The following is a 23,534-nucleotide window of genomic DNA, read 5'->3' as shown; positions in this document are numbered from 1 at the left end:
AGAGCTGTCATCATTTTCTAGGAGATGCTGGGCGCTGCCTGCTGCTTGTATTTAATGTAATGTTACCAAAATGATTTAAAATCCCATTTGACAAGGAATGATTGCTACCATCTTCTGTGGGTCTGGTGCGTCCCCATTTTCAGTGTTGACACAGACCATATCCTATTTTATCTGTAACAACCTGGGGAGGACAGTCCCCAAACACACGGGACTGCGGTCCCTTCAGAAACCAGCTTGCTTGGCATGGATGGAATAAAAGGAAAACCAGTGAGTTCTCCGGAGGAGGATTTTCAATCTCCCTTTCTGTGTGGTCCCTGCCTCTACACCTTACTTACTTTTCTACAGAACTTGTTCAGAAAGCTGTGTGTGGTTCCACATCCCCTGTCTCACGGGAGAGCCACTGAGACTGAGATCTACCCTTGTGCCGCTCTTCCGTCGCAGGTCTGATTCCACTGATCTAACCTCCAATTATGGCACAAGCAGTCCACGGGAGCTCGGGCTGCACAGTCACCATACCAAGGGCCGTGTCCTCTGGCCATACTTACGAAGTCGGCAGGGAGGTGCAGCTTGTACAGCTGCAGGATGGACTGGAGCAGGCTGGACACCTGGCTGGATACAAGGACCTCCTGGCCGAGTTTCGAGTCGTCCACCACCTTCCTCTGGCTCGTGGCCACCTGGACGCTCCACTTCTCCGTGTCAGCGACGATGCAGACGGCCTCGGCGATGGGCTCGTCCAGCACGGGGTGCTGCGGGGGAAGCACAGGGTCAGCTCTTCCCAGGTGTCACCCAGAGCATCCAGAAGTTTCTGAGCAGCGTCAGAGGGGCGGGAGGGGGTGATGGGCACCCCAGGAGTGGGGAGCTTCCCGGGGACTCACACAGGGTGTTATCGGACTGTCATGTAAAAATTTACTTGACAGAAACAGCATGCAATCATTATTTCCCTGTGGCACCGGGAGGCACACTGTAATGTCATCATTATGTGGGGGTTCACAGAAATGTGCAAAGGCACATGCTTTCCCTCCAGCCCCGGACATTAAAGTCCACTTCCTTCTGCAAGACTGCACCCTCCTTTTAAAATGGACACTTAGAATGAGGGCAAGGATTCTACCCCCAGGAACAAGGTCTGGCAGGTCACAGCATTCCCTGGAAGGCATGGCCTGAATCACAAAGCAGTGTGGATTCAGTAACCGCGTGCCACAGGCGTAGATCAGCTCCAACTGCCAACAGGAATCAGACGTGGGCAGCGAGTCACTTATCTGGATGGGGCCAGAAAGTCCAAGTACAGCTCCTGAGGAACAGACTTAAGACACAAACGCCCAGGAGCTGCGCAGTGACGAGAGCCATGCCCCAGGGCAGACGGGGTGACCGTGGACGCAGCCAAGGAAAAGGGCCTAAAAAACTGAATTCCTTGAAACTGATCACCATATGACTGCCTCCCTGCCAGGCCCTGTGCCACACAGGTTGAGCGTCCACACGTGCACAAACCAGCAGCACAAGGCCGCCCTCCCGGCCGCAGGACAGAAGCAAGGAGGCGGGTGGGAGAGGGTACAGGCAGACGCACCCTGCAGCCAACGTCCTCGCAAACATCCTCTGACCCTCCTTTACCAAAGGAAACCGGGTCTGGCCTCGTCCCCTGTGCGGTCCCTTCCCTGCCCGGTGGTGGCCACTGTCGCTTTGGCTGCTGAGTCTAGCTTCCTCCCAATTTCCCTTTGGAGAAGGACCTTTCCTGGGTAAGTCCTGGAGGGCCGCCCACCCTCCACCGCATTGTGGTAACACGACCCAGGCAAGTCCGATTAGATGCTCCGGGGATGCCCAGCGGTCCCCCCGTAGCAAGGGGTCAGGAAGCCCAGGGTGCTTGGTACCACCGTGTTCCTGGCCAGACAGCAGCTCCTACAGACCCCTCAGGGAGTTCCTGGTCCCCGACTTCCCGGGATGCCTCGTTCTCCGTCTGGCCAAGCCTAGTTCGTTGGTCTTCTTATCATTTCTAAGACTCCCTGATATTCTTCCAATAAAGTCCCTTCTGCTTAAATTAAGAGTCGGTTCCTGCTGCTTGCAGCGAAGGAGCCACACAGCACACAGCCCCGCCGCGGACAACCGTGGCCTGGGATTTTTACGACAGCACTCGGGGCTGGGAGGGAGGCTGATGTCGGAAACTCCAGACATTGGCTGTCATACTGTACCCTTTTGTTTTTCTTAATTTTTTAAAAACATTTTTTATTGAGTTATAGTCATTTTACAATGTTGTGTTGAATTCCAGTGTACAGCACAATTTTTCAGTTACACATGAACATACGTATATTCATTGTCACATTTTTTTTCACTGTGCTACACTGTACTTTTAACAGGCGACCTGGCTCCCCAGTTTGGGGCTTTTTCACCTGCCTCGCTTTGCATTCTTTCTCACAGATGAGGAAAGAGGGACTGGTGGGCTGAATGAGAGCCGTGTTGGGGCCGACATTTTTCCTCTATTACACCCAGGAAGGAGACTGTCAGGACTTAAAATGTGTTTCCCATTGCGAAGAAGAGCCGATCAGGCAAGTCTAATGGCCAGACCTTTCCTTAAGCGTCTGTTCAACGAATCTTAAACGTGAGAAGTGAAGAATGTGGCAAGGCGGCTCCTGGAATGAATGAAGCCCAGTTTCCCAAGGATGGTTCTCACTTTACAGACATGGAAACCAAACTGTACAAACGCCACACACATGATGACCCGAAGTCCCGCTCCCACCTGAAGGCTTCTGCGACCCCGACTCCTGCCCTTCAGAGACAGACACACACACGCACCAAAACAGGGAGTGCGGAAGGACGGGGTGACTGCAGCGACTTTCCTTTACCAGTTCCTGCAAGTTCTTGCTCAATCCGCGTCATAAATTCACAGCAAGATGACAATGCCTTGTCATCAGCGTAACCTGGTCCTTAGTGAAGTCTGTCAGGTAGGTTTTTTAAGTTCACAACTGTACCAAGTTCACGCACACGCCGGGTACACACAAGGAGCCACTCACCCACCCAGCAGTGACACACGTGGCACCGTGCTTCTGAGAAGGGAACACTTTAACAAGTGCTGCAGACCACGAGGCGATGATTCAAACACCTGTCAGACCCCTGACCTCCGCAGCTCTGTCCTTAGGACTTGGTTCTGATGGTCACCAAAGAGCAAAGGTTCTGACGTCAGGCAGGACAGGGCTGGGGCACTGCCTCTGTCCCCTGCCAGCTGGGGGCCGCCCGGCTTCCACGTCTGTGAAGTGTGATGGCACTTAAGTCACACAGTCTGTGAGAAAAACGTGTCTGCCACGTTAATCTTGTCTCCAAAACCCTGCGACCTCCTAGCATACCACACTGCCATTTCCCTCAGCGACGCATCAACCTGCTCCAGCTCGTCCCCTGAAACGCTCCAGTGCAGACTTGTCTTTTTCCACCTTAGAGCTCTCTGCGCCTGCGCCCACCTCCCCCACCCGGGCTCCCTGAGAAGGGCCCCCTTGTCCGGGGAGGGAGGGCGCCTGCTCTTATCAGGCTGTCCCTGAATGTCTCCCCGCCTCCCTCCTAAACGGTTCGGGTCCTCAGGGACCCAGCTTGGGTCCAGTCTCCCCGGCACCCCACGTTCACCATCAGGCATTTAATCACTGCCTTAACGTGCTCACGATTTCACATCTGTTTGTCTCCTCAGTGATGGCATAAGTCACTCCAGGAGAGAAGTCACATTTTTCTTCTGTAGCCTCTGAAATGAGCGTAACAACACGCCAGGCGTGGGCTAGCTATCTGATACAGGCCAGCCCTGGCGAATAATCCTCTGCTCAGATTTCTTCCTTTTTAGGGTCAATCCAGTTCCTGTTAAGTCATCTGCACAACTGTCAAGATCGTTCTCCTGCACGTCCCACGTTTAAATGACCAACCTGTCACGTGGTTACCTATTTCTCATTTAAGAGGCGGAAACGACCACCCCCCACGTACGTGTCCTTCAGCTACTGATGAGTTCATTTTTTAAAAATTGTCTTCATTTATTATTATTATTATTATTATTATTACTATTATTATTATTACTATTATTTGCAGGAGGAGGTGATTAGGTTTACTTATTTATTTATTTTAGAGGAGGCACTGGGGACTGAACCCAGGACCTCAGGCTCACGCTCCACCACCGAGCCACACCCTCCCCCAGCAACTGATGAGCGCATCACGCCATCCCCCCCCGTGGGGGCCCAGGGCAGCTCTGCGCTACCGAGAGAAACACACGGACACAAAATACAAGAGCTCACGACGTATCCTGGCGTGTCAGAAACGGAATCTAGGACGTCATCCAATTGCCTCTGACATTTTAGCTCGAGTCTGCCAAGCCGTTTCCTTTGAAACCTGAGGACCTGGTCGGGGTGGAAGTCCCTCGGAGATAAGACTGTGACAGTGCGTGTGACGGTCGCAGTGTTATGTCGAGAGGAGAGAACACGGTTGCCTCTGATGTGACTTGGCCAAGAAACTTCCCGTCTCTATGCCGCTGGCATGGCCCAATGTCTACTCTCAACAGAGCCTCTGTGAGCCCTCAAGGGGCAGCCCGGAGTGTGCAGCAGACGACAGGTGTGCAGATGGACATCGTACTCACTGCCGGCCCCACACTCTGCACACGACTGACAACTGCAGACTTAACCATAGGACAAGCCACCAGGCAGCCTCTTCCACACACAAGGGGGCAGGTGATTGGTGACTTGGAGGCTAGGAAGGAATTTTTCTCTGAAATATTCTAGATTATAAAACATAAGATTCTTGGGGATCATGTAAGCACCAACTTGTTAGCCGTCCTATAGAGGATAACTCTAGCAAGTTCCATAGCTTGATTAAACTGAAGTTGAGTAAGAGGATGCTGCGTGAGAAAACACCTTTCAAAGAGACCCTCACCCAACAGCCCACACAATTTAGTAACAAAAACCCAACCTAATCCCAAAATGGGCGGAAAACCTAAACAAGCAGTTCTCTGGTGAAAACATATGAATGACCAATAGGCACACGAAAAAATGCTCAATATCGCTAATTATCAGAGAAATGCAAATCAAAACTACCATGAGGTATCACCTCACACCAGTCAGAAAGGCCATCATTCAAAAGTCCATGAATGATAAATGCTGGAGAGGCTGTGGGGAAAGGGAACCCTCCTATGCTGCTGGTGGGAATGCAGGTTGGTGCAGCCACTGTGGAAAACAGTATGGAGATTTCCCAAAAGACTAAAAATAGACTTATCGTATGATCCAGCAATCCTGCTCCTGGGCATATATCTGGAGGAAACTCTAATTTGAAAAGATGCATGCACCCTAGTGCTCATAGAACACTATTTACAATAGCCAAGACATGGAAACAGCCTAAATGTCCATCGACAGATGACTGGATACAGAAGGGGTGTGTGTGTGTGTGTGTGTGTGTGTGTGTGTGTGTGTGTGTGTGTGTGTGTAATGGAATACTACTCAGCCACAAAAAATAAAATAATGTCATCTGCAGCAACATGGATGGACCTGGAGATCATCATTTGAAGTGAAATAAGCCAGACAGAGAAACAAAAATACCATATGATATCCCTCATATGTGGAATCTAAAAAAAGAAAAGGAAAAAAAAGGACACTATGAACTCATCTACAAAACAAAAACAGACTCACAGACTTAGTAAACAATCTTATGGTTATCGGGGGAAAACGGGTGAGAGGGGATAAATTTGGGAGTTCGAGATTTACAAATGTTAGCCACTATATATGAAAATAGATTTTAAAAGTTTCTTCTGTATAGCACAAGGAGGTATGTTCAATATCTTGTAATAACATTTAATGAAAAAGAATATGAAAATGAATATATGTATGTATATGTATGACTGGGGACATTGTGCTGTACGCCAGAAACTGACACATTGTAACTGATGGCACTTCAATAAAAAAAAATAAGAATCAAACAAAAAAACCCCAAAGAGACCCTCACCATTGGTGACAGCACCATGACTTAGTGACAGCAGCCTTCATGTGGCTTCAAGTAAGGCTCTGACTGGTCGCAAAGAGAAAACGGGTGATTCTTGCCATGACGGTTACCTTCTCAGCATCCGCTCTTGGTTAAATGTCCTCAGATCCCCTTTGCGTCCTTAGGAGCCAAGGCCCACCTCCATCACCACACCTCCATGTCCTTGAACTGAAGATTTAAGCAAGCTAAGCTAGTCCTTGGCCAACCCACCCACTTCTGGATGGCTGAGAGCCACCTGCCAGGATGCAGATGTGTGGACTGCTGACCAGTGCCCAGTCTCACATCCATGCAGAGGAAACAGACCTGCTGGTCACCTGCCTCCTCCTGTCTATACAACCATCCAGAAAACGAGATACTAAATTTCCAGCATCCTGACTTCCCTGATGTCAGTTTTACAGAGACGGACAGACAGAACCTCCTGCGGCGGCCAGGCTGGCCCTGCCTATGGTGAGTCTGAAGCTCCTGCAGCTGGCCTGGCCCCCTAGCCCTCTCCCGGCTCATCCCCACTGCAGACGCCCCCTCCTCCAGGAAGCCTCTGTGCATCGCCCCACACCTCCCCCTACAGTGGGCTCTCTGTATCACCTGTTGGATTTCGGTCCCTGAAGGACAGGGCCGCGTCCTCTCTGCTGCTGCTGAGAGTCTCCTTCATCCTTGATGTCCCAGAACTCAGTGTGGGCTTCTTTCTATTCACCCTACTCAGGAGTCGGTGGGCTCCTTTAATCTGAACGATCACGGCCATTCTTTCTTCCCGTACTGTTTCTCTTTCTCCCCTTCTGTATGTGCTACAAAATCATCCCGTTCCAGCCTCCACGTCTCTTACTTGCTCTCTCATAATTTTTCCTGTATTTTTGTCTCAGAGCTACAGAGAGTGTCGTACCAAGTGTCTCCTTCATGAATTCTAATTCTCTCTGGCTGTATTTAATCTGCTCTGCTTTTTAAACTATCCCTTGAGTTTTAATGTCCATGACTGTGTTTTTCCATTTTAGCAGCTCTTTTTAGTTCTTTAACAAATCTACACAATCATGTGTTGTATCAGACCATCTTTCCTCAAGGTTCTGGTTCCTTCTTTTTACACTGGAGCCGTTTTAAAGTAGTTACTCGGCAGTTGTTTCAGATTGTTCTAGGAGGGCGAAGCCTCCTGCCTGTACCCCCTCATCATGGTGGGTAATTTCTGACCGTGAGCCTATCTTGCTGGAGTTGTTTATTTTATGTCCCATGTGTGTTCCCTGGAAGCAGGTTCGGTGTCTCTCTGAAGTCTTAGGAGTTGTGGTAAGGTGGTGGAGGAGAGAGAATCGATTGTTCTGGTCTACCGGACACTGCTGAGGGGGCCTGGGGCTGGGGTGCAGGGGAGACACCTGCCCTTCTGCCTGTTCCTGCCGGGCGCCCTGCAGACCCACGTGCCGCTCCGGGGATGCCACAGAAGGCAGGCCAGTCACTTGCGGAGGAAGGAGACAGCTTAAAGTCAAGGGAAGGGGCTCAGGGTCAAAAAGGTCGTTGGAGTAACGTTCTGTAAGGATGTGTGTGATGCCACAATAAAATGTGAGAAGGCTAGGAGCTTTTTTTTTTTTTTTCAGAGAATGGCACAGACATCCAAATATTTTGCACACAATGGAAAAATTGGGGAAAACATCAAAATCAGCGACGTGTCTAATATTTACAAAATACAAGAGGAATTATGCCTGAGAGACATAGACTAAACTTTTTATTCTCCTTTAGGGGAAGAAAATGAGCACAAAAGCCAGAGCGTCATATCTGAAAGCATCACCCTCCCCCTTCACCCTCTAAAGAAAGGCCCTCATCTGCTTCTCTCGCTCTGGAAGGCAGGGTCATGGCCACGATCACAGCCTTACGTGGAGGAGCCCGCACCCCCACACCCAGTCCTGTGGGGACCCTCGGATGTCCTGGAGCCTGGGAGAGGTGCTGGAACACACAGGGGTGCATGCAGCCCCCCTCCTGCCCTGGGGCCCACAGGCCTGGCGGGACAAGGACGTGCCAAGGGGCCTGGGGTGGCTTCAGAGAAGAGGCAATGTTGGAGCAGGTCCTGCAGAAGGAACAGAGGCTGGTCCGACGATGCCAGAGGGAGAGGGAGTCAGGGAGGGCAGGCCAGGAGGAGACAGGCCATTGAAGGATGGCTCATGGCATACTGTGCCGGAAAGGAGGCGTGTGCAGAGCTGTGCGTGTTGTGTCCACGTCCGAGGACATAAGAGGGGCAATTCTAGCCAAGGAGCCTGGATGCTGCTCTCCAGGAGAAATGGGTCCCCAGGAGAGAGAAGAGTAAACGATCGGGGGGGAGGGCGCAGCTCAGTGGTGGGGTGTGTGGTTAGCATGCACGAGGTCCTGGGTTCAACCTCCAGTACCTCTGTGAAAAATAAATAAATAAACCTAATTATCTCCCCCACCAACAAAGATTGGGGAAAAAAAAGTAAGCAATCAAATCCACGTTGGAGGAGGAGCCCTCCGTGGCCCCATGCAGGACGACTGGACGCAGGTGCTGGCTGCAAGGTCACTGCACTCACGGTGAGGAGGGAGGGGGCCATGAAGCCCACAGACTGGACCGGGCACTACGGGAGAGATCAGTACTGTTTCCACATCGTTAGAACGACAGTCCGCTATAGGAGACACATGTTAACATCATACCCAGTGTGCACGCTTATAGTGAGTGTCCATCGGTGCCTCTGCGTCTGTACACGTGCACACACGCCCCGAAGGTTTCACTGGATGGTAAGACGGCACTGCAGGCCCGCGGCCCCGCCACACACATCGCCCAGCACAGGGGTGAAGGCAGCGAGGGGTGCTCTGAAGCAGCAGCCCCATCCCCCAGAAACACTCCCCACAGCACTGTGTCGGGTTGCCACTGACAGGAGGCCACCCCAGGGCCGTCTGTTACGGAGGTGATGACTGATCACTCGCTGGGACTCGCTGTTGTTTTGGGAGACTTCCTGGTCCATCAGGCTTACTTAGCTATTCATAGGCCTACATCCCCACCGAGCGCTCAGCACCGCTCCTGATCTGTGCTGCGGCTTTCTGCGGATATTTCTGGAGTCAGTCTGTTGCTCCTTCAAAAATGAAATGAAAGAGGCTGCTACACCCAACTGCCGCCTGGTGTTGTGGATTTTGCTGAAAATGCCTGAGGTCCTGGAGCGCGGTTTCTTGAAGAGAACCAATAACGTGGGACATGAATTCCGGTCCTGATGCCCCACCCCTGCAGAGCGGGGCGCCTGCCCTGCTCCTGGCCACATCGCTGGCAGAGGGAGAGTGGCCCTTGTCCGCGCTGAATGGGTGACTGTCCGGGTTCTGTCCTGGCAGCCCCACGGGAGCCTCCCGGGAAACTCACTCACGAAGCACGGCCACCTGTGTAACTGTAACTGCTGACAGCCATCAGGCGTCCGGTAAAGTCCCAGGCACCACGCTACACACTGCATACGCCCCACCGCGCAGTCTTCACACCAGACTTTACGTCCTGTTATTTCCTGAAAGATGAAGCTAAGGCCTAGAAGATTAAAGAAACCTGCCGAAGGTCACGAAGCCACAGGGGAGGAGCCGTCACTCAGATTCAGGCACGCCTGCCTTTAGAAGCCAAAGTTTTAACTGCTAAGTGATTATTTTATCTGTTCCTCTAAACACGCGTTTCTGAGGCTTAGCGAGACCCACTGATTTCCTTGAGGAACAGCGAACGGGTGGTAATGCCGAAGCCATCAGTGTAGAGTCGGTGCCCCTCCACCACCCCACAGCTACCTGTAATTTAATACCCTGACCCAGCCCTGGTCAGCAGTGCCCCCAGCAGTAGGGCATCTGGGAGAAAACACAAAGAGAGAAAAAGTTCTTGGAGGGTCAGAGGCAAGAAGGGAAGCTGGCTCTCTCACCCTCTCTTGCCCACATCACCATCTCTAGTCAAAAGGAAAATAGAAGAAAGAAGCCACGTTTAGATGTGGCAGAAAAAAAAAAAAAAGAAACTAAATATGATGTTGGCCTAATTTAAGGCAGCTGTGTAATCTATATGTTAGGAGGCAAAGCAACAGTTCAAATGACAGAAAAGAGGTAGACGGTGGATTAAACAAGAACATGTGTTTAAATATTTAAAAACCATCAGAATCTTCCCATGTGAAAGCCGATAATAAAAACGGAAATAAAGTTAATGTGTCTTTCTTTGATAAGAGCCTACAATAAGGAAAGGCATGAAAAGAAATTCTTAGAATTGGAAGCTCCAGACACCATCTCTCAGTGAGAGAAGGAACCCATGAGCCGGCCCACCGCGGTTATAAAAGTTCACATTTACACGGGACAGATTATACAGTCCAGTCACACACAGGCCTTGACAAGAGATCGGTAACTGAAATCAACTGCTTTTCAACAATTACTAAAAATTCCTCTTTAAAAACAATTGTGAATATCAAAGCTGGACGAAGTCTGGCATGAACAGAAAGACGTTCAAAAAAAAAAACAAGTGATGGTAAAGCCACGTACGCTGATCTCTTCTTCCTCCATCAGCTCTAACTATGGTCCCGCACTCTGTCTTGGCTCTTTGCTTCTTTCTCTGGGACCACACTCAAGAATTTAAACAGTGACTAGGCTAATGGAGCAGTAAATTCAATAGAATGTCCACCCACCTCCTCATTCATTTCTCAACAAATATTTGTCAATGGTAGTTGAAAGTAAGGCTGTCTTTACTTAAACACTGCCGCAGACCAGAGCCCCAGTCTGAGAAGTGGTTTACGTGGAACGCTTACTTCAAAAGCAGAATTCATTCTGAGGAACGTGCCAAGTAAAATGGGAACTCCACTAATGCCAAATGGATACCCTCTGAATGTATTAAAAGTCTGAAAATACTTTTGTGACCCCTCTATAATTTCCTATTAACACCTAGGCCTGGCTGCACTGTGGATGTGCCACAATTTGACACAATATTGGCTTATTATGCCCAATAAGTTTCCACCTCTCAGGCTGACCGCAAAGTCTAAAGAGATGCAAACAGCTGTAGTGTGAAAACGCTACTACTAAAAGGAAGAGGAAATGAGAGATGAAAAGCCTTTCAGAGAACAAACAGAGGGAACGTGGTTTTTTTTTTTTTTTCTCCTTTAATTTAAGAAATACAGAGCCAGATGGTCACCATGAAAACCTAACAAGCAAACACCTGAACTTGTCAGCCTGTGGAAAATCTCAAAAGGGTCATGAATGGTTCTGCGGTTGGTGAGTTCAAGGAGGGGCATTGAGCAACAGATGCCGTCTCCAGGGTATTCGGACGACAGCCCGTCAGAAGCAGAACACAGGGCTTCACAGGAGGAGGGCGCACCGAGCAACACAGATATTCTCACAGAGCAAACGGACACAGACAGGAGAGAAAGCCCACAGGGTTTGCATATGTGATCATAAACACAAGGTGCCAACAGACAAGGAGAAGAGGGCCCCTCATTCCCTGGATAAATGTGTGCGGGTCTCTGGAATCACTGGGGCTCCCCACGTGGTTACCACAGCCTGGAGACAGCTCCGCACACGAGGGCACCTCCTCTCTCTCTGCCGGGGATGGACCGGCCTCAGACGATGGACAAGTCCCAGTGCTCACACAACTACGAGGATAAAGTGGAGGCATTCCATCCTCACAGAGACAAAAGTCACGTCACCGGCTTCCTTCCAGGGACCTCCTGGGCGGGTGAGGTCACAGCAAAGGGCAGGGCCACCTCTCCCCGGCTGCCTTCCTCGCCCACGGGGTGAGAACATCAGCTTCAGGGCCGCCCTTTCCTCCCCTTTTACACAAACGTCTTCCTCCTGCTTGGCCTGTGCCTGATGGATGCCTGGTCTCCACAGAGGAGATGCTCGAGGCCAGAGAGAAGACGTACTGCCTTGTGGGTCACCACGCGAAAGAGTTTGCTACGCGGGGGAGGGTGGTAACCAGCCAAATTCCAACTCTCCCAAAGCCACAAGGACTTTCCCTGTTGTACAAAACATAGTATGTTCCTAATACACGACATCTGTCTGTGCACAGCTGCCCCGGAGCAGCTTGGCTAAGAGCAGGCCTCGGGCTGACAGTCTCCTTAACTGCCAGCCTGGCCACGCCGCAGAGAGCAGAATGGCGCTGGGCAGCCACCGCCAGGCGGTTCTCCAATAAGACGTGTTAGTCTTTACACAGTCATCCTCAAGCCGCCATCACAGTGAGCTTCATGACAAATGGGTGAAAATAAATCACTTTTAGGAACTTGGAGGGATTGGATAAGAAGCAAACCATATGTGACGACTCTTTGGTCCTCCCTGTGATGGCTGTAATTGTCACCGCCTGTGCCGTTTGCTCTGTCTGCCCACCCCTGCCTTCCCCGGAGCCGCCCTGTGCCCTCCTCTGTCCAGCATGGCCCCGGGACGTGACCTCTGGACTGCAGAACTATCTGCATCAGCCATGGCCTTGCTCTGTGGCTTCCGGCTGGGCTCAGAGGCAGGAGCAGAGGGATGTCGGGGTCCCCCCTTCACCCTGTGCTCCTGTAGCCAGGCAGCCCCTCTTGCACCCCTCGCTGCTTTGGGCCCCCATGCTCAGCCTCCAACTGCTGCTAGTCCTGGGTGCCTTGGCAGCCCGCGTTCCTCCCGTAACCCTGCCCACGGCATCTCCACCACCAAGCCAGTAACTGCAGTCTCTTGGGTCTGAGCACCTGCTGCTGACGCACCCCCCGGCTCCCCGCTGGCATCACTCACGTGGACTGTGTGGACCAGGTCGGCAGCCAGGCACTGCTTCAGCCGCTCGTCGCTGCCGGTCCCGTGAAGCACCAGGTCGGGCACGTAGGTGGGGCAGTAGCCCGCCAGCAGGGAGCGGCCGAAGTTTCTCACGTTCGGGTTGCTGATGCTCTGAGACCTAGGACGACACCAGCTGTTAGAACACACGACCAGCGAGTGCCCCTTCTCGCACTGCCGCTGGGCCTGAACCCCAGGGGGTGCGGGTAAGAAGATGGATTCAGGTGGTTCCCATCGGGACCCCTCCAGAAAGCGGGGCATTGGTGCGCCTGCCACAAAAGGAAAGGAGTGTAGAGGAAGAAGGGTTTCCTTAAAGGGGAAGAGCAGGAAAAAACAAGCATTCTGACAGCTGGTTGAGTCTGTTCCTGTGCCTCACACAGCACATCACCAGCAGGCAAGAAAGGGGAAGTCTCCCCAGGGGCTCTTGCCAAGCCTGGCTTTGGGAGCTGGACACAGCTGCACATCCGTCCAGGACAGGGCGGAACACAGCGATCTCTGCTTCCGGCTCCGGGCCCCACAGACCAAACCGCCGACCTGCCACAGTGTTATGAAGAGGTGGTGCTTCCCGGCCCCTTCACACTGCTCCGGCTGCAGGCGGCGGGGTGTGACCCGCCACCACTGAGGCGCGACGGGAGATGGCCCTCCCCGCTCCCCAAAGCCACCGCATCCGTCCCTTACTTCCCCCAAACGTCTCAAGAGCCGCAAAGGCCCTGCCGGCCGCCTGTCTTACGGCTCGGCTGCTCTAATCCCCCATCGTTCCCAGAGGAAGGGCAGGCCCCAACCTTCGAGAACGCAACCCTGACCCGCAACACAGCGCACAGCGGCAAAAACGCGGGATGTTCGTCCCAGGAACCGCCCCTGAGCCACGCCTTCTGTTCCTACCCGTGTTACCTGGGCAGCGGCAGCTCCACCTCCAGGGACCCTTCCATCCGGTCGGGGTCGTGGTCCCCGGCGCCGCCGGGATCCAGAAGCGGGGAGGCGGAAGCGCACGCCTCGTCGTCACTGTCCCCGAGGGCGCTGTCCGAGCTCTCGTTCCTGGGGATGTTTCCTTCCACCCTGAAGCCGGCGTCCCCATGGGGGACAGCGTCCCGCGGGCCACACGCGCTGGGGCCCTGTTGGGGCCAGGGCCCGTCCGCGCCCGGCGCAGGTGCGCACGCGGCGTCATCCTCCGCACCCCCGGTCCTGACGCTGCGGGTCCCGGAAGCACCCCCGCAGTCCTCGGAGGGCGGGAAGCCAGGCCCGCAGGAGCACCCGGGCGCCCACTGGTCCCGGGCCGCGTCGGCGGCCGCCCTGCACCCGGCCGAGGGCCACCGCGCCGGCTCCAGGCCCCGTCCGCAGGCCTTCAGCCGCTCCTCCATCCTCTGGGTGCGACTTTCAAAGTCCGACTCTGGCGACACGGAGCTTCCAATGTGGAAGGTGACCTTCTCCCGGGGCGGCGGCTCCCGGGAAGGCCTGTCGGGGCACGGCCTGGCCGCGGAGCGCTCCGGCAGCTTCCTAGGCATCTCGGGCCTCAGCTCCTCGCCTGCCGCGCGTGGGCCCATCTTCGGTCCCGCCGCCGAGCCCGCACAGCCCGAGAGCCTGGCAGCGCCGCCCTGCGGGGCCTCGTGTTCACTCTCTGCATCCCCACCCGTCGCGCCCGGAGGATGCCCGGCGCCGTCCAGGGCTGGCGCTGGGGACCCCGCGCCGCCGGCCTCGGGACTCTGCTCAGGCCTCAGGCTCCCTTCTCTGTCAAGCACGGGACACAGGTCAGAGCCCTCCGGGAGCCCCTCAGGCGCGGTCGGGGGCAGGATGGGCGGCAGCAGGGCCGGCTCGCTCCGCACTGTGACCACCACGTACTCAGACTCCTCCACCTGCCCCCTCTCCAAGGCTGTGGTGATGCTGCACCCGTTCAGCACCTGGTCGGCCTCGCCGGGGGGCCCGCCCCAAGTCAGCTGGTTCTCTTGCAGCTCGGAGCAGCGCAGGAAGTAGGTCAGGACGTACAGGATGCGCTGGACCAAGTCCTTCTGCTTCCCCACCACCACCGTGCGCGTCAGCCTCACTGGAGAGCCGATGGCTCCGTACAGATCGCCTGGAGGGCAGAGCAGACCGACACAAGGGACAGTCATCTGGGTGATCGAGTCAAGGGCACGTCAGCCTGAAACCCGGAATCGCTGCTTCACTCCCCTGACTGAGGCAAAGAGGCAATTCTGAGCGCTGACGGTATTTCAGTTTTCCTCTAGGATGGAAAGTCTGCCTGGGAAGGCCTGCCGGGTGCAGCCCCGCTTTTGTTGCTCAGGTGCACTGCTGGTATATACTGGGTGCAGTGCACAGCGGGTGCAGTGCACAGCGGGTGCAGTGCTGGTGTGTATCAGGTGCAGTGCAGAGCCGGTACACAGTGAGTGCAGTGCCGGTGTATGCTGGGTGCAGTGCAGGGCTGGTGCTCAGAGGGTGCAGTGCATGGTGGGTGCAGCACTGGTGTAATTCTGGTGCAGTGCACAGTCCCTGGTGATGCTTGCTGGGTCTTTCCATGCAGCTTAGTAAGCTGCCCGGCTCCCATCTCCCCAAGGAAGGCTAAACCAGAGCCCTGAATATGTGACCAAATCAAATAATTTATCTTGGGACTAGAATGAGATCTCTTTAGAAGACTCCCAGGACAGTAGGCCTCGGCGTGAAATCCCAATGCCGGGATCTCTGAAGAGAAGTGCAGTGGATCAGTTCAGAATGCTTAATGAAACGGTCTGCTCACTGCACACGCACACCAAGTAGAAGAAACTCACTTAGTTGTAAATAATGAATCTGAATTTTTTCCTATTACTTCACAGGAAAATTCTACTGGAAAACAATGTCCCACAAGTTATACCCTGACACACTCATTAGAAACTGGCTAATGAACCACGGACACTCAGCTTACAGGTGGAAGAAGAAAGGCCAATGTGTGGAGCAACCCAGCAGCGCGGCTTCTCCTCACAAGTGCCTGTCACGTGCCTGCCTATCAAAAGGAGTGCTTTTGATAATCGGAATGTTACACTTGACAGCTGCACCTTTGATGCTCTGCTATTATTATTATTGACAATTACAACCAAAAGCCAACACTTACTGACTGCACAGGAGCACTGCTGAGTGTTTCATGTTTTACACGGATTTATCTTGTTTACATCTCTGCATAATCATCCCTGAGTCAGAAACCACGTGGGATTAATCAGGATATTGCAATAGATCAAAAAGTGAAAGGATTCTAAATAAAGGAGCAGAGATACATGGTAACAGTTATAAATAAGAACTCAGGGAGTTGGACTCCATCCGAGAGAGGAGGGGAGGCATTTATGCGGCATATACTGGATAAAACTAATCGCCAAGTTGCAAACCGAGAGAAAGGGAGAGGATCCCCCTAGAAGTGCCTCCTCTGGAAAAGATTCCCTGGGGTAGGGCTCTAGAGAACAGGTAAAGGGTGGGACGGAAGTGATATGAAACCATCCTCTCTACAAAAGGACCAAGTCACAGCTAATAGAACTTCATCTCTGAGGCTTTTGCAACTGACTGAAAAATCACCCAAGAATTCAAAAGAGTAACTCAGAATTGTCATCTGATGCGAGGACAGGCACTTCCATTCAGGAAAACTTGCTTGACTAAGGATTTATTGCTGTTACTTCCTGTGATCACATCTGCCCATCATTGTGGGGACTCACGGCCACCTCAGGACTTCCTGGGGTGCCGTTGTTAAATCAGTCCCAGTGTTAATAAAGAAGTATTACATATCCCAAATCTAGCAAAAAACAAAAAAAAACCCAAACCACCTCACTGTGGAAAGGCAACTCAATGAGAAGAAAGGAAGGGGTAAAAAGAGTGTGTGCAGGTGAAACAGAGAGAGTCCAAAACCCGGAGTGCATGGAAGCAAGAAGGGGCAGGACAGATGGACGGGGACAGGGGGACACAGGTGTGGGGGAGGGGTGGCACGGGGCAGGGAGGGTGAAGAGAAGACAGAGAAATAACAGAGAGGGGAGGAGACGGAGGAGCAAAAAGAGGGTGAGGTGGGCAGGGAGGGTGAAACACACCCCGGATAAGATCACAGGGAGCAGGAGGGAAAAGAGAAGAAACAAACTAGAGACAAGAGAACAAGACAGGGGAGGGAGGGAGAAGCGCTCAGGACACAAATCGAGAGGGTACAGGGGATGGCGGGAATGGGGGGCTGAGAAAACAGGAGACAAAGAGAGGAGCTTGGTCCTAATTGGCCGCTGATCACAGACGTGTCTATTTCACTGTTTCATCTCATAGACGCGTCAGGGCGACCAAGCCCCCTTCGGACAGTGCTTCGCTAGTCCTGCACGCTGTCATTCACCGTCTCTTTGTTATCCCTTAGTTCAAACTGTTTTCTTATTTCTCTCATTTGGCTTGTGGGTTATTTAAATATGGCTGTTGATTTTCTGAGCAGGTGGGAATTGTCTCCTGGTCATTTAAAAAAATTGATCTGCAGTCTAATTCCACTGCATTCTGGAAAATACAACTTAAACTTCTGGAGGAAAAAAAAATGAAGACAAAATCTGAGACTGTTTAACTTGCATTAACTTAAGCCAATAATATCAAACCCTTTTTGAGGAGAAAAGCTGCTTTTCACCTGTGATCCCCTAAGGATGGACATGTAGTCCCCACCTCACAACCTCACGACTCAGGGCACAGGGAAAGGCATCTTCATTACCTACCGTCTGGTGAGGACACACTAGCAGGTCTAAAATGAGAATCTAATGAATTAACACATGCAAAAGGCACCTGGAGCCATGCATGGCTCCCAGGGATGGCTTGCATTACTACTGTAACACACTGTTTCCTGGCATTCAAGTGCTTGTCTGCAATTCTGTTTCTGGAGAATGCCACTTTACGACTTCCTCAAGCATGTCTTCCTTGAAAGCCCCCTCCCCACCCCACCCCCGTCTCTCGGAGCCCCCTCATAACATCCTCAGCACAGCATCCATGACCAAGGTGCTCCCAGCGTTAACTGGTTTACCTCCCCTGGTGACCATGAACTAGCATTTTACAGGTGAAGAGGCACTTGCCCATGAAGGCTGGATTTGGGTCCAGGCAGTCTGGCCCTGCTGCCCACGTCCTGCCCTCTCCACTGCATTGTCTCTCATGTCCATCACACACCCCTAGCGAAGGAGCAACCAGGATGTTCTGAATACCACCTGCGCCTCCTCCATCAGGCTGCAGGCTTCCCGAGGCTGAGCTGCACGTGACCCAGCTCTGCACCCCTGGGCCCAGCGGAGGGATAGGGTCTGGAACAGAGCAGCTGTGCAGGCCTGCCTTGCTCACTGCAGACGTGTGCCAGGTGAGGCCCCGGAGCACACCTCTCCTGCACATGAGCTCTGGTCTCCCAAGTCCACACTCTGACCAGCCACGCTGGGGCGTCAGGTCCCTGCAACCCCTCTGAGCCCAAAGCCTAGAGGACATAAAAACCACCAGCACTGAGCAGAGCAGTGTGGAAAAGACGGGGTTTCTGACTTCAGCTCAGATTTAAAAGGGGGTGAAATCACAGAGTGTGTTACTTTCTTTTCTCTCACTTTTCTCCTACGCAGTCCATCCTCTAGGGCAGCGGTTCTCAGCCAGGGGGTGTTTTGCACCCTGCACGGGGGGTGGGGGGAACACTCAGCGGTGTCTGGAGACATTTACGAGGGGTTTTCCTGGGCCGCTGGTGAGCACAGGCCAGTGATGCAGTGTTCAGTCTCCAGGCACAGGACAAGCCCCTCCACCACCCACCCACCCAAGAATGATCCGGTCCACGTATCCAGAGTGCCGAAGTTAAGAAACCCCACTTTAAAGAGCAGAAGGACGCTGCCGGCAGTGGGAGGGGAGGAAGGGGATGTTTTACAGGTAGGCTCCCAGGGCCACTTCCCTGCCTGCCCAAGGACAACCTTGGATGGCCAGGCTGCGTGGCCGACATCAGCTAAACTCTCCAGCATTTCCCCAACCCATCCCACATGGGCTCTGAAGAGTCACGTCGGTACTGACCCAGCTGCGCCCAGAGAGGGTTATACGGGTGTGTCTTGGCCAGCGTGTTCACCAGCTGAGAGGTGCGCTTCTCTGAGAAAGCCCTGATGGGAGGGTGGTCCACTGGCATGACAGTCGGGACCCAGGCCAGGTGGTAGGTTAACACGGCGGTCAGCAAGGCAGCGAAGAACCTGGGCAGAACAGGAAAGGGGGCAGCGGGAGAGTCAGGGCCGCGGAGGCGCGGCACGGCGTCAGGTTCAGCACAGGCACCGGCCACTGCACGCGCATCCCGGGCTCCAGGGAGCCAACGCTTACTGGTTCTTGTTGATCTGCTCTATCAGGAGGGTAAACTCCTTGAGGAAGCGCTGGCAGAGCTGCGTTTTCTCCAAAGTGCTGGACATCATGGTGAGCCACACCGGTTCTGTGATCCTCGGGACAGAATACAAGTTCCAGATGGTCCCTCTGCAGAGGAGAGAAGGGTGACCCAGAACTGTCACAGACATTACTTCGGAGAATCTTTATGCAAAGGAATAAAGAAGAAAACAGTAATCTGGATTTATGTAGCCCCAAGGGATCCAAAGCAGTATATAAAACAGGGGTCAGTAAACTAGGATGCACAGGCCAGATCTGACTTGACTGCCAGCTTTCTGTAAATAAAGTTTTATTGGAACACAGCCATGTGCAACCATTTCCACAGTATCTATTGTTGCTTTTGCACAATGGCAAAGTTAAGCAGCAGTGACAGAGACCCTCTACAGAGAGAGTATAGTAACTCTTCATATAAAATGCTCATTCTTAAAAAATTTTGTTTTCACAATGCTTTGTGTCAGAACAAAGGAAGAAACACAAAAGATCTTGAGAAGCCAAAACAATTTTGAAAAAGACGAAAGGAGCTGGAGGAATTACACTCCCTGACTTTTCAGGCTCTGAATCTACAGTAATCAAAACAGCATGGCACTGGCACAAAAAAAGACACATAGATCAATGGAACAGGACAGAAAGTCCAGAAATAAACCCATGCACTTATGGTCAATTAAGCTACGACTAAGGAGGCAAGAATATACAACAGAGAAAAGATAGTCTCTTCAATAAGCAGTGCTGGGAAAACTGGACAGCTACCTGTAAAAGACTGAAATTAGAACATTCTCTAACACCAGATACAAAAATAGACTCATAATGGATTAAAGACCTAAATGTTACACCGGATACTCTAAAACTCCTACAGGAAAACATAGGCAGAAAACTCTTTGACCTACATCACAGCAATATTTTTTTTTGGATCCATCTCCTAAAAGCAAAAGAAATAAAAACAAAAATAAACAAATGGGACCTAATAAAACTCAAAATCTTTTTGCACAGCAAAGGAAACCATCGACAAAATGAAAAGACAACCTAATGAATGGAAGAAAATATTTGTAATGATATGACCAATAAGTGGTTAATATCCAAATTATATAAACAGCTCATGCAGCTCAATTAAAAAAAAAAAAGAGACACAATCCAATTAAAAAATGGGAAGAGCGCCTGAACAGACATTTTTCCAAAGAGGAAATGCAGATGGCCAACAGGCACATGAAAAGATGCTCAACATCACTAAACATCAGGGAAATGCAACTCAAATCCACAATAAGACACCACCCCACATCTGTCAGAATGGCCATCATCAAACAGAAAAGAAATAACAAGCGTTGGCAACAGTGTGGAGGAAAGGCAGCCCTCACAGCTGCGGTGGGAACGTCCTGAGAGCCGCAGCTGCCCTGCTGCGGCTTGTCCTGTCCCCTGCTGGGCTCCCTGGGTGCTGCCAGTTTACCTGAACTCCCCCAGTGCTTCCATCAGCCGGCCGACGTAGAACTGGACGCGGAGACTTGACTCTGCTATCTTCCTACAGGAGATCATGGCCTTCGTTGAAGAGAAAACAAACCACATGACCCTTGGAGGAGAAATTCCTTCGTAACCATCTACAGGGCTTCACTAGTAAGAGACGATGTTATAGTCAACACCCCAGGTAGCAATGACTGATGGTGACAGGAGAAGGGATTTCCTTTCCCCAAGCCATCCAGCAGCTGGCACCTAACACCACGGTGCCCACGGGTCCAGCCCTGCTGGACGAGTCATGTTCCCCGCGAAAGGGATGTGGTGCCTAGAGCCCCCACCACCTCGCGAGCCCCGTGACCGTGTCTCCACTGGACGACGGCTTACGGTCTCAGTACCTTTTCAATGGCACTCTTCAGCCTGTTCATGTGAGATTCAAACAGCGGGAAGTGAGAGAAAAAGAAGTCCTGGAAATCCCGCTGCGCCTCCTCCCTCTCGCACAGGGAGAAGATGATGCTGACGGCGATCTTCTTCCTCCGCACGATGGCCGGGTTCGAGCTGCAGCTCTCCTCGGCCAAGCTGAACGTTTCGTCTGTGGACCTGGAGGAAGGAGAGGGGTGAGAAGCTGTCCTGCGTCAGGAGCCACGCGGAAGGTGAACTGAAATGCAGGGCGATGTTCAGACGGCTACTCCCGGGTGCTCGGTCCAGCTGAGTGTCCCCTGCTAATTCATTCTCCTCCATCCTCCATTCTCTGCCATGGAAACCAAGACATCTGGTCACCACACGGTGCTTTCCTAACGTGAAAAGCAACTTTAGTGACAACTGAGAGTAACTGAGAATGTCCTCTTGTTAGACTCTTAATCCTTCGCCCTTGGACTTTATTTTTTGTTTGGTTTTGCTTTTGGGGTGGGGGTGGGGGCGGAATTAGGTCTACTTATTTTAATGGAGGTGCTGGGAATTGAACCCAGGACCTTGTGCATGCTAAACACGTGCTCTACCACTGAGCTACACCCTCCCCCAAGGGCTCTATTTTTATACCAGATTGGCAGTATTTAGGAAGGGGCGTGGAACACCTGTTGGCTCAAAATGCAGGTCCTTTGTTTTGGCTGATGGATCCCGCTGGATGAGAGCATTCGAAGGGAAATGACCCTCTGTGGTTTGCGTGTGCCCTGGGCACCACATTTGGGTATTTACGGGAGTTGAGGCTCGCCCGACTTCCCAAAGTTATTAAGACCATTGGACGCAGTTACTCCTATAAACGCTCAGATTCACCCCGGTGGCTGATCACACTCTCCAGGAAGTCTGCCAAGCAGAAAGAGCCTCCTCTCTCCTGGAATAGTCAGATCCCCAACAAACTTAAGATTCTGTCGAGAGGCTCTGCGTCTATGATAAGAGAATCCTGAAGCCAATAAATCCTGAATATGTATTCAGTCTGTCTTCGGGGGTAAGCCTCCCAGACATGGCCCAACCATGTTCCTTCTTTAACTCTCCCGAGAAACAAGAATAATGCCCACATAGCTACTAAAATCAAGAATGAAAATTTAAAAAAAAATTATTTTTTCTAAGATCTCGAAGCAAAGGACAGAACACCAAATGAATGCTCCCAGCCTGGCACGCGGCAGGTGTGCAGTTAACCTTCCTTTTTTCACAGCCTCCATGTTTAGCCTCCTCTATCTGCCCAGTACAGGAGGACACTGCCTTTCCCACTTCCTTTACTATGAATTACCCCCAACAACCATGTCTGCTAGCAGAACTCCAGGCCCCAGCCTCCTTCTTGGTCTTAAACTTCTTATTTAGTGTCTGCTCAGGGTCTGTAACATTCCTGTGACCTCAAACATACCCACATCAGAAGTTTTATCGCCAGGAAAGCTATCCTATTGTTAAAGGAAAGGACACAGACATCCTGTTCTGACCTCAGAGGGACAGGTCATTGCTTCTCTCAACTTCATCCAGGATCCCGGAGACAGGAGTGTGGCTGACACATCGGCGCTCCCACAGACGCACGGGGAGGAGCTCCAGATGCTCCGGTTCATGCTACATGCGAAAATGAACCAGCAACTGTTTTCTCTGAGAAATTCCTTGATCCTAACCATCCGCTCGTCAGAAAAAACGTTCCGGAGGCGCTCTGGCGATGTTACTTAGCTTCATACAGTGAGTTCCCTCTCCTTTTCCAGAGAACGGTCCTGTAACTTTGTTTTCCTGCACCAGTTTATTCCTGTTCCGCACAGGTAATTCTGAGCTGCTGTTACACCAACACTTCCCTGCAACCCTTTCTTCTTCGTCTGTTATCTCCTATCTCCCTCCCTTTTCAAAAGTAAGACGACCATATCCGTGCACTCATCTTGGGCCAACGTGGTCCTTAATAATCAAATGGTGATAAACACTGAGCCCCTGCAGACATGGCCACCAGCTTCACCTCCACCCTGCAGTCACCAACTCCACCTAACACAGCAGACGGTGCCACCTACTGAATGTCTGAGAAACTTCCCCGCCTTTGATAGCGTGCACAGCTCTTTTGTGCTTTACTGCATATCTCCGCTGACTTCTAAAGCAGCTGGAGGTTACAGCATCATGGATGGACCTAGAGATGATCACACTGAGTGAGGTAAGTCAGACAGAGAAAGACAAATATCACATAATACCACTTATACGTGGAATCAAAAAAAAAATGATACAAATTCTATTCACAAACCAAAAACAGACTCACACACATAGAAAACTATGGTTACCAAAGGGGAAAGGGTGGGGAGGGATAAATTAGGGGCTGGGGATCAACAGACACATGTTACTATATACAGAACAGATAAACAACAAGGACCTAGTGTGTAGCACAGGGAACTATATTCAATTTCTTGTAATAACATATAATGGATAAGAATCTGAAAAGAAAGTATATGTATGTATATGTGCAACTGAATCACTGTGCTGTACACCTGACATTAACACCAAATCAATTACACTTCAATAAAAGATTTTAAAAAATTAAAATTTGAAAAAAAAGCAACTGAGCTTCGTTCAATCTATAGTCTTGGATCAACCATGCAAACTGGAATAAACCAGGTCATGTGGTATTT

General features: G+C 51.7%; 1 protein-coding gene across 6 annotated transcripts in view; it reads right to left on the bottom strand.

The window, feature by feature from the left end:
• Positions 1-23,534, bottom strand: part of FNIP2 (folliculin interacting protein 2) — a 103,893-nt gene that overhangs the window by 5,630 nt on the left and 74,729 nt on the right. For all 6 annotated transcript variants that reach the window (XM_064487034.1, XM_064487126.1, XM_064487112.1 and 3 more), the window contains 7 exons: positions 20,859-21,060; positions 20,459-20,547; positions 18,964-19,110; positions 18,670-18,839; positions 13,582-14,758; positions 12,655-12,811; positions 546-746 (listed from right to left, as the gene is read on the bottom strand). In XM_064487034.1, the coding sequence (XP_064343104.1) occupies positions 546-746; positions 12,655-12,811; positions 13,582-14,758; positions 18,670-18,839; positions 18,964-19,110; positions 20,459-20,547; positions 20,859-21,060 (2,143 nt within the window). The remainder of the gene's footprint in view (positions 1-545; positions 747-12,654; positions 12,812-13,581; positions 14,759-18,669; positions 18,840-18,963; positions 19,111-20,458; positions 20,548-20,858; positions 21,061-23,534) is intronic.

The sequence above is a fragment of the Camelus dromedarius genome, chromosome 1, assembly GCF_036321535.1.
Source record: "Camelus dromedarius isolate mCamDro1 chromosome 1, mCamDro1.pat, whole genome shotgun sequence".
Taxonomy (NCBI): Eukaryota; Metazoa; Chordata; class Mammalia; order Artiodactyla; family Camelidae; genus Camelus; species Camelus dromedarius.
Note: the sequence above shows the minus strand (reverse complement) of the source record. Positions and strands in the feature narration are given on the sequence as shown.